The sequence below is a fragment of the Marmota monax genome, unplaced genomic scaffold, assembly GCF_021218885.2.
Source record: "Marmota monax isolate L192 unplaced genomic scaffold, Marmota_monax_Labrador192_F-V1.1 WCK01_AAM20220418_F8-fsc00136, whole genome shotgun sequence".
NCBI lineage: Eukaryota > Metazoa > Chordata > Mammalia > Rodentia > Sciuridae > Marmota > Marmota monax.
Window position 1 is genome coordinate 387,089 of NW_026693905.1, and position 12,002 is coordinate 399,090.

The 12,002-nt window shown below is 33.7% G+C and overlaps 1 protein-coding gene across 1 annotated transcript in view; it reads right to left on the reverse strand.

Moving 5' to 3' along the window:
- Vwc2l (von Willebrand factor C domain containing 2 like) overlaps window positions 1–12,002 on the reverse strand; it is a 146,911-nt gene that overhangs the window by 115,773 nt on the left and 19,136 nt on the right. The window contains exon 3 of the mRNA XM_046462938.2: window positions 4,113–4,242. Within this exon, the coding sequence (XP_046318894.1) occupies window positions 4,113–4,242 (130 nt within the window). The remainder of the gene's footprint in view (window positions 1–4,112; window positions 4,243–12,002) is intronic.

Sequence of the window (12,002 nt, forward strand, 5' to 3'; positions counted from 1 at the left end):
AACTCACTGACATACAAACTGATGTGATATAAAAAAAACGCAGTTAGTTATTTGGATGGTCTAATGATCAATTATTTCAATAACTGGCCGTGTACTTTATTTTTTTAATTCAGATATTTGGCAGTCTATGACCATGAATTTTTAATGACTAGGAACAAAAATATTAGCATATGTAGACAATTAAAAATGAAATGAATGGCTACAGAGCTAGAAGTTGAATTAATATCAGTTCACATTTAAAAATTAATATGCATTCTTGGCTAAATATGTATGTATAAATACATATGTACATACACACATATATTACTATTCAAATGTATGATCAATTTTCAAATGCTTAAGTACTTATATGACATTGTGAACTAGAATACTTTCTTTAAGCAGATACTGTGCTGATTTTTTTTTTTCATATTATGAAGACAAAAGCTGTAAAGAGTTCTCGTTAATTCACATGAAAGGCCTGAGGCTGAAACTTAGGTCAAAATAATACAATCTTAGGGAAAGAAAAACAATCTAGAAATGTCAGATTTTTTCAGGAAGGCATTTGGATTGCCAGCTCTTGCAGACGTGTAGAGGAACGAGAAGTAAAAGTTTAATAATATTGTAGAAAACGATCAATTTCTATGCTAATTCCCCCCATCTTTCCCAAATGAAAGATTACCCCTGTTTTTCTCACATCTTTTCTTAATATTTTAATTTATTTTATTCAAATTAAATTGATAGTCTTTCTTCTTGTTGAACTAACTTCAATAAGAATGGCATATATTTTATGGTTTGACTATATTCATAAATAACCTTTGGAAATCCTGTTTGAGGTAATCATTGAGACTGGGAAATTTAACATTTTCTTTTTTTTAATCTTCAAATAGTTAGAGAAAATTTCTATAAGCCTATTCCTTTATTTTTTTTTTTGTAATCCTAAAAATAAAGTAAGTTTACCATTGTTAATCTAGAGAGTACATCACCTTATAGGTTCTATATTTTTTGGTGGGGGGTACTGCAGATCAAACTCAGGGCTTCTTGCATGCCAGGTAAGCACTCTACTACTAAGCCACACCCATGGGCCCAGTTCAGATATTAAAAATACCTATTTCTGGAGATAATTGCTATATTTTAATGGGTGACTCCTATTTTCTGAGAAAATGATGTACATATTATTAGGCTTCCTTGTTGTGTTTGCTCTTACATAATCTTAAAGAAAGCATTTTTGTATTAGTTAACTATTGAGTTTAAGTTTAGGTGAGATAGATTCTATTACTTTAAACTTATAGTTTATATCTTTAATGTCTCTTGCTCTTGGCAAGTTCTAATTTAGAAAGGCAGGAAATACTATCTTGATACGCAAAAAATAAAAAATAAAAAGAATATGACAGCCAAGACAATCGGTATTTATGCAAATGGAAAATATTTGCCATCCAAAACCATCAATATTTATGAAGTTTTAAGAAAATGTAATAAGACTACATACAAATTAAAATCCATTGCATCTACTTGAATTCATAGGGTACATTTTTATCTTGTTGCTTTCCTTTTACTAAGAAAATACTTTTAAAATAATTTAAACTATCATGGTAAAATTTATCATCTTACATGTAGTAAGATAAACTTATAATGTATTGGAAATTTAAGAAATGATCCTGGTTATACTTCATCATGATAAACATTTATTATCCTTCTATCTCTTCTGTATATGGGACATCTGCTTTTGTTTTATTAGCTAGTCTTAGAAATAGAGCAAGTATTGAGACTTAGTCTGTTTCCTTAAGAAAAATCCTGGTCACAGGAGTTTTCAGTGGTCTTTGAAATGCTGTTCATTTATTTTGATTGTACTTCACGTTTGGGGCACAAGTGACTAATTAGTGGCATTTAATAGTAAAGCAAAAATAACATCTTTTAATGTTATTTAACAGAAAGAATTAGTCTTGCTTTAATTTTAATCCAGTTTCATTTCCCCTATAAAAAATAAGAGAAAGTTTGTTTAAAGTAGCAAGAGGAAGCAGGAGTAACCGTTTTATACTGCTTTATGGACCAAAAAAAAAAAAAAAGGCAGAAAATTTAACTAATGTACCTTGTATATTCAACATCTGTTTATTAGGGACACCAAGATTACTACTTTGTTAACTAATTTATTGATTAGTTAAAGTTCATTTGTTGTCCACTTTTGTACTAAAGTTTTCATCTGAAAACAAAACTCTATTCTGATGCGATAGGAACAGGTTAATCTTGCATGGCATCAAATTAAATGTGACTAGTTTTTAGTGTCTGATTTAGCAATTGACATAACTGTAGATATTTCAGGCTTTGGTACAGTGTAGCTAGGATGATGTACTAGAGGCATGTATAAAAATTGTATTATAAATACATGGTGAAGATGCTGTAATTCAATGAACATACTGGGTATTTTAGACAAGTTTTTAACTATAATTGTGTTTACTTAAAAGTGAGACAAAGTTAACCAGAGCCACCTAGGGAAGAAAAGATCCTTACGGATCTGTTTAGACAGTTGCTTCTAGAAAAAGTGAACAGTCTTCAGTCAAAGACTTGTCAATCCTATTTTTAAAGATTGATTAGGAAGCTGAGTTTTTCTTCTTTTTATCCTTGGAGAAAATGAAAAATAACAAGTCCTCTTCTACTTGAGACTAACCATTCATATACTTTATGACAGTTAGGTCTCCCCTGAGCTTTCCCTTCTCCAGGACAAATTATGCTAACTCCTTCAGCCAATCCTCATAGGTCCTATTTTTCAACCATTAAATCATCTTATTGTTCTTTCCTATGGCTTTTCCAGTTTCTTCAAAATCTTTTTAAAGATATAAAGTCTTAAATTTGATATTTTTGCATGTGTCAGATGGATTAGAACTACAGGAAGATATTTATTTCAATCCTCTAAATCAGAGAGATGGTCATCCTGACAAGTCAGTTGGATAAGAAGAAAGAGAAGTCAGGTGAGTACTTTAATATTTTAACATAATGGATGTATGCGATCAGAGACAGTCAAATTCATGTGTGTAAAAAATGTAAGAAGGGCTCATTGTAAGTCCTTTGAGAAGGTACCAAAACACAAAATATATTATAAAAACAACGAGAGCACTTTTGTTTTGTCTTTAAATAACCTGATGCTACTTTTCACTAATTATCCTTCCAAAAAGGGAAAGATTAGTAGATGAGTTTACAAAATTCCAAATTTAGAACAAAATAATGTATCATAGAGGAAGATGACCACTGTTACTTCAAGAAAGGGTATAGGGATTCAGCATTAGGTTAAGTGACCTCAGCTTAATTAAGGGCTGGAGCCATTTTTTTCCCCAAGGAAAGCGGCATTTGTGGAATGTGGCTGAATGATGTATTATTCTTTTTTTTTTTTTTTGATAGAACATGGTCACTAGAAAGAGCTTGCTCTAGGCTTTGTTGATATGCCATCTCGCTGTCCCAGGTTTCTTGTACTGCACTGTCTCCTCTGCAGCAGCATGTGACTTGGGGTGAATAGGATATCAGAGCTGTTTCAACCTTTCCATCCCATGAGGTACATAAATGAATCCATAACCTTATCAATAAAGCAACTCCTCCTCCATGACAATTTTCATAGGAACCAGGCTCTACTCTAATCAAAACCTAGAAAAAATATCCCTAAACTATTGAGTCTTACTTAAATTTAAGTACACGGATAATTGACTTTGTATTTCTGTGATATTTTGAATTTAAACCTGATGTCTTAATTTATGCCCAAAGCAAAATACCTGACATTCACCCTGCTCTCTCTTCCGGGATGCACTGTGCACTATGATATTGGGGGAACTGCTCCATAAGCCCCACAAGAGAGAAAAATGCAATCACTATAAAAAGATGCTACTGTGTCCTTTCCAATAGCCTACTTATAAATCAACAATAAGCAATAGGATCACAACCAAGCCAGCTTACAAGAGCTTTAATTCCCCAGATGAAAACCCATTGCTGGTTTATTTTCATTTCTAGGCTTTAGAAAAATATAAATTGGCTATGCCCATATTGAAAAGCCACAGGCAGATCTTAGAGGGCTCTTGCACTGAATGGTGTGCAGTAGTGAAATATTTTGCACTAACCCCTCTTTGAAAGCTAATGCAGTGTGGTCTTACCATTTTTGCAGACAGGACAACATTGTTCTGGTTCATAGACTGGGTTGACACACTCAGGAACTGCGCAGTCTGCTACAACACAGTGAACTTCATTGCTGGGCTCACAGCGACACCATTCACATGGAGAGGGCTAGGAACAAATCTAAAATTAGCCCCTTTTCTCCTATAACTTAATGCTTGCACATTCATATGCTGTCAGAAGACAAAAACATCAGTGTTTATATTGGCTTTACTGAATTAACTCCATTTACCATGTGTATGATCATTCTCCCCCAATGGAAGTTCATTTGAACATCCAAGCCAAGGTGGGCTGCCATGCACAGCTCAGATTGCCGTGAATAACTAGAGCACTCATGGATTGACTTTTCTTATATCTTTGTCCCTATGTTTCCAGAGAAATGTTTGGACATCTAATATGTCATCTTGTGGTCTGGTTTCCAGATGCACGGATTGCTTTGCCGTCCTCTGGCAAATAAGAATGATATTAGAACATATGTAATAGTTCTTGCCATTTGTCATTTTTTTTCCTTCCTGAGAAAGAGGAGAATTACTTGGAAACAAGAAAATGGTAAGCACACATCCTTATCCTTTGTAAAAACTCTTTTTCAAGCCAACCTAGTCTCTGAATGGCATTTTTTCAATGTGAATTTTAGAGGAGATTGCATTTGGGATCCAAACATACAGAATACAGACACTGATTTTTGAAAGATTTAGTGAATGTCTTTCATCTTGCCTGCTTGCTTTTATGAATGAACTAAAATCGATTGACCTAAAAAACCACTATCTAAGTCAAGATTCTGAGACCGGAATTGAAAAGTGATTAATTAAGAGAAAAAAAATATTAATGGGCTGAAAAGGAAATTTTATCTTTACTTACCAACCAAGAGTGAGTTGGAGATTTTTTTTTGTTTCCTTTCTAGAAACTGCCTATATCACAAATAATAAAGCAGTGGAAAGCCTGTTAGTTTTACATACCGTACAAGTTCTAGCTCTATTTTCTCATGAAACTGAGGTTTAGATTTCTAGAATGAAAACTTGGAGGTCTAAGAAGTTATACATGCACATACTTCTCAATCAAGCTATTTGGTCTTAGAAAATTCTGCCCCCTACCCAATGCCACAGTTCTTCACACATAAATGTGTTAATGAACCCCCTTTCTTTGTTTCTGTGGCTACTGCCCATGATCCCTGTCAGTTCTTATATTTTCCTGGACCTGAGAATTTGGGTCATATTGGTGCTCTCTGACCCAGACAGTCTGAGGGAGTGAAAACATTTCGATTAATTATTTAAAAATTCATTTCATCTTTGCTTTGTGCTTGAAGAATGAAAATCTAACTTTAATTATTTTGCTATCAAATTTATTCTGAACAAAATAATTAGCCATACAATCCATTATAAAGTAATGCTGTTTCTTAATCCAACAACAAGTTTGTTGAAGGGCACAATTATGCTCTCCACTATGTGGTGAGTTGTAAATAAGCATTTTCGGAGGAATCTATTATGGTATCCCAAGGGCTAGGGTTTTCTTGAAGCTCCACTTGATCCTACAGCATAGTAGTTAACAGAGATGGAGAGTGGGGCTCCTTTATTGCCCCATAGTTTGCAAGCTCCATTAAGATAACTAAGGTCCCCAAGGACACTAATCAGAAGGCGTCTCCCTCTCCTTGTCAATGCAAAGGAGTGCTTTCAGGAAGCACAGCAAAGACAGACTATATTTATTTTGAGAAATATGCTGAGGAAGGACTAAGGTCAAAAGGTGATTTTTAAAGGGGATTTTGAGTAATAAAAAACATTAAAAAATCCCTCTAATTATTGGTAGCTTCTAATCATGCCCTGAACTTGGTTTTATTTATATTTTGTGGTTTGTTTGTTTCTCCCCTAGAATCTCATGTTATTTCCTCTTTTCATTAATTAAAAAAAAAAACAAACATCTTTACCCAGGTATGGTGGCGCTTGCTATTAATCCATCAACTCGGGAGGATGAGGCAGGAGGATTGCAAGTTTGAGGCCAGCCTCAGCAACTTAGGCCCTAAGCAACTTAGCAAGACCCTGTATCAAAATTAAAAAATATTAAAAAAGGATTGAAGATATACCTCATTGGTAAAGCACCCTTGGTTCAATTCCCAGTTGCCAATAAATAAATATAAAAACTCTGTATTTCAATTTATTTCTTCACATCTTAAGCCTCCATGAATCTCTGCTCCAACTCTGAAAACTCCATGAAAGTTAATCCATTGATGCCCATGCTAAAGTCCTTTTCCATCCTCACCTGCCAAGCCTCTCTGCTTTCATAGCTTACTAGTTCTGACCCTATTGTCATTATCTTTCTCAATTTGACTTTCCTTGTTGCCCTCGCCTTCCCTTCCAATTTTAAAAAGATATTGCTTAAGTAGCAGGAAGTTACTAGGAATGAGCAGTAGTATGCCACTTTGACATTAAGTTCAGACTTTTAAAATCCTTCCCACCTTATGGTGTAAAATTCTGAATGGTTTGGTGCTTTGGATAAATCTTTATATCTTTAGAACTGAGCTCGTTACACATTTCCTTTTATTGGGTTCTTCAATGTGAAAACTATAGATTAAACCTGAAAAAGTTCCTATAAAAATCAAAGATTAAAGAATAAAACTATCTTTAGAGGAATAGAGTGTTAGAATCTGTAGTTAGAAAAAAATTATTCTTATTAGTCTTTTTTTTTTTTTTTAGAAAAGCATGTGATATTATGACTAAGACATGACTTTTGTCACCCAGATATTTGGTAAGTCAGGTGATCAAATGATACCATTATAAAATTTTATACAAGCAAAGCAAAATCTTCTATGAAATCTTAGGGAACACTTTATTTCTATGTAATCTTTTGAAACTAAAGTAACATTTACTATATATACCTTGCCATAAATTTTAGTTGAAATTGTGATTAAAGATCAAAAGTTTTAGTGTATATATTTGATGATTTGAATACTACATACGTGTTATAAATCTGTTCTACCTCCATCTCAGTGTTTTTGAATATCTAATGAGGAACTACATTTAAGCAGAGACTGTTTTACCTGTAATTCCCATTGCTGAATACATCCTTGTATGACAAATGGCATCATAGATGTCTCTAGATTACAAAGGAGTTTCCTGACATATATATTACTAGAGATGAATATGAAGGAATCAAGAGCAATATGAGACTCTCAAATATTGGTTTGGGTGACTAATACTCAAACTTTCCCTGTTGGCATTTGGGAAAACAGCAATACACATTGGTTTCAAGACAGTTAACTTCTGAAGATCTTCTAGCTGAAATCTTAGTCATTGTGATTTTTTTGAGTTTTTGGAGAATTGGAGGGGAGATACCAGAATCTTGGAAACAATGAAATGCTCCAGGAGTTATTAAAATGTAGAAGCAGCCTGTGAACTAATAACTTGGGTTACTGGAGTAGTTGAATAATATCAGAAAAATTGTCAAATATATTCTTTTTGACAATTTAGAAGCTACTGTGGGTATCACTGAAGGTCAAATTAGGATTAATAAAAGATGTTACGCTGACTGGTTGCATGACATTTTCCACATGCTTATAGAAATGGGAACTTATTTTGTACTCTGAATACACCAGGATTTATTTATCCACAACTGAGGAGAGCCTGAATATTTGTTCCATGTGACATTCATAAAGGTATTGTGAATTACTTGGTGGCTGTTACTGGCATTGTTCAGACAGTACCCAGAAGAAAAAGGCCATTGTCTACAAGGTGTGTTTAGTGACCAGAAACATTGCAATACTATTTGAATTTGATAAAGGCTAAGATTACAATATTGTTATAAATTCAGGGTTCTCAATTTGTGAAATTAGAAAAAAAATGCTTCATTTAGTTGACTCTATGTGACTGTGCTATCATCGTAAAAACAAGCATTCTAATCTCAGGTGCTTTACTGATTAGCTATAAATGTTGGGGAAACTATATAATCTTCCTTTGCCTTAATTTCTTATTCCATAAAATGGGAGTAAAAAGTAGTAAGCAACCTCACAGAATTATTATGAGGCACATAAAAATGATCATAATATTATTCACTTGTATACTTAGTCACTGGTGGCTTTTTGAAAGACATCTAAAAAGTAGAAAACTGAAAGTATAAGATTATATTTTAAAGCAATATTTATGATTTGCTCTTTGTTTTTACTCAAAATGAAATCTCGTTATGGAAGAGGTTGCAATAAGGTTTTCCAGGATTTGGATTGGTGGGAGGATTTTTGAGCTGATAGAATTAATCATGTGAGAAACACACTGAAAAATAAAAAAGCCTCAAATAAAGAGTAGCTGTGAATGGTTAAAGTGTTTATTGTAAATCATTAATGAAAAGGAAGGGAGGAAGGAAAGAAAGAAAGAAGAAAGAGAGAAAGGAAGGGAGGGAGAGAGAAAAAAGGAAAAAGAAAGGCCCCAAATTTATTTCCTTTTCCTGCAGTGTTGTCATTCAAGAATCAACTCAAATGCCACATTCCTGGGAGGTTTTCCTGGACCACCCAGGTAATCCAGTCCCTCCATCATCTCTGCACATCCTGCTATCCATTCAGAAACTATCTTCTCTGTTCCTGGAATTATTATTGCTAATTTCTTCTTAGTTTTTATTTGCTCTTGTCTGCTATCCCTATAGATTCGCAACTACTTATTGATATAATGATACATGTATATATATATGTGTGTGTGTGTGTGTGTGTGTGAGTGAGTGTGTGGGTGTGTGTGTGAATATATATATATATATATATATATATATATTCACACACACATACAAATGATATATTGTTCATTGCTACATCTTTTGCACTTAGAAGTCATCTTAGCACATGATAGGAATGCAATAAGTATTTGTTAACTCAAAGACATACTCATTTATGTAGAATCTGTTTTCATATTTGTGAAGTCACACCTTTAGGCAGTTTCATCTATGTTCATCAGGCATGAAAAGGATGAGATCTTTGTATTATATTTAATTTATTAGGTGTGTTTAGTGACCAGAAACATTGCAGTACCATTTAAATTTGATGAAGGCTAAGATGACAGTGTTTGTTATAAATTCAGGGTTCTCAATTGTGAAATTAGAAGAAAATATTGTAGAGGCTAATTTGGGGAAACAGATTTCTGACTCTAAGTCATAAAATAACTGTTTGGATTCCAATATTGTGACGATAAACATAAACTAATTCTCTGAAGGTAGTTTTAAACTCTTAACACTCATTGTGCAGATCACAAGTAAGCCAATCTTCCAGCACTCTATTGACCAGGTTATCTAATAGTAGATGATTACAGAGTTTTTATTGCATTAGAAAATTCTGTGCTAACTGAAATTAAGACATGAATACATACAGAGGTATTGCTAAAGAGTCTTAAGAAAAGCTAGTCTCATTTAATAATTTGTGTCAAGTTTAAATATTTGCTTATTAAGCACATTATTTTAGTATATTTTATTTTTTTCCAGGAAAAAGCATTGATTTTACACATGTTCATTTTCCTAAAAGATGAGTTAGAGTACCAAGTCCAACAAAATACAGCTTGATTAGTCTGAGGAACAAAACTTGCTTCCTAGAAAACCCTTGGCTAATACTGTTGAAAGCTGAGGAGATGGACGCAAAAATTGATGGAAATTCTAAGCGCCGAGTCTTAGCACACTAATCATGTCAATGCTTTTCTTCTGATCAAGTGATATAAGGTTTTTAATGCATTGTGGTGCTTCATTTCTTTGATAATGGCCAAATCTTATCAAAGAAAATACAGCTCAGTTTGCTTTTTACCCAAAAAAAAAATCCCATTAAATAACTATTTAAAATCTGATCTCCACAAAGGAAAAACTACTGCTTTATGAAGTGCTCTTCTTTTGTAGATAATTTATGGCATAAATTTGATCACTTTATGGAACAAATCTCATTACTTTCAAAATGTATGAGAAATTTGGAAGACTATTTCAAAGTTGCTGATGCCTGTCAGGAATCTCACTGTTCACTTCATTAAAATATACATTAAATTGCAAAGTGCAAGAGTATTTAGCATCCACTGCCACTCCTGTAGCCAGTCATTTGCATGCAGCAGATGTCACCTAATAATCAATGGATCCAATGGATTTCAACCAAAATTCACAATCATCTGAAAGATGTCCCATAGAAACACTGATTAAAATGCTTCTTAGTGTTCCTGGCCTAATGAGATTGTGAGGACCTCTTCAGCAATCTGCCCCATTGATTGGAGCATATTTAAAACACTGAGGTCTTAAGTCTTATCACATTATGGATATAGAGCTGGGACTTCTTTAAGAATTTTAATGCTGTCGAAGCAAATAGAAAAATCTGATATATAGATTTTTTTTTATAGTTGGCCAGCAAATGTATATGATGGTATCATTTGATTTACAAGTGAAGTAGCTGTTCTGACTTTCTCTAGAGGAGTTGGTATTTTGATAATACATCTAGAATATTATTTCTAGTGTTTTTGCCAAAAGCATTCATTTTTTTGAAGCAAAGTTTTAGGAAGATGAGTGCAAAGAGTACATTTAGGTTTGTCCATGTGTTTATAATAACCAGTTAGATAATGAACTATAACTTAGAATTATATAAATTTTAGAAATATTTATTCAGAGCACTTGTTAAATGTATAAAAGATTGGTATATAAGCTATAACAAGAGGACCGACATATTTGTCCTGCTTTCAATAAATGACAATACAATAATTAAGATTGGTACTGGGGATTGAACACAGGGGTGCTTTATTACTGAGCTACATTCCCAGTACTTTTAATTTTAGTTTTTGAGACAGAATCTCACTAAGTTGCTGAGACTGGCTTCAAACTTGCAATTCTTCTGTCTCAGGCCCTATCTGTATCTCCAGTTGCTGGTATTATAGGCATGTATTAACATGTTTTTCTTGATTTTTAAAAGCCATTTGTTTTGTTTTGCTTTTATGTTTTTATTGGTACATTATAGCTATAAATAATTATGGGATTCATTTCGACATAATCACACATTCATGGAATATAATTTATTCTGTGTTCAGTCCCTAGTACTCTTCTTTTCCTTCCCCTTGCTCACCATTACCCTTCCTCTACTCCACTGATCTTTCCCCCCCACATCTATTTATTGTTTTTATAAATTGGTGCTTTACAAATATTCATACATGTGGAATCCATGGTGGTACATTCACACGTGCACATAGCATAATTTGGTCGACTTCATTCTGCTGTTCCTTCCCTTTCACATCCCTGTGTCTTCCCCTAAAACCCCTCCTCCACTCCATAGATCTTCCTTCCATTTTCATAGTGTCCTCTACCTTTCCCCCTTATTTAATTAATTAATTTATTTTGGGGGGTACTGGGGATTGAACTCAGGGGCACTCGACCACTGAGCCACATCCTCATCCTATTTTGTATTTTATTTAGAGACAGGATCTCACTGAGTTGCTTAGCACCTCATTTTTGCTGAGGCTGGCTTTGAATTTGTGATCCCCCTGCCTCAGTCTCCCAAGCCGCTAGGATTACAGGCGTGCACCATGGTGCCTGGCTAGCCCCCCAACCCCCATCTTGCTTTAACTTCTGTGTATGAGAAAAAGTATTGGATCATTGACTTTCTGAGTCTGAATTATTCACTTAACATGATACTCTCCAATTTTATCCATTTAAAAGGCAAATATCATAATTTCATCCTTATTTACAGCTGTGTAAAACTCCATTGTATATATAGACCACATTTTCTTTATTCATTTATTTGTTGGTGGTTATATGGGATAGTTCCACAACTTAGCTATTGGGCTAACCAATATTTTACATGAATAACTGACCCAGCTATCCCAATCATTATTTATCCAAAAGAACTAAAATCAGCATACCATAGTGATACAGTCACATCAATGTTTATAGCAGCG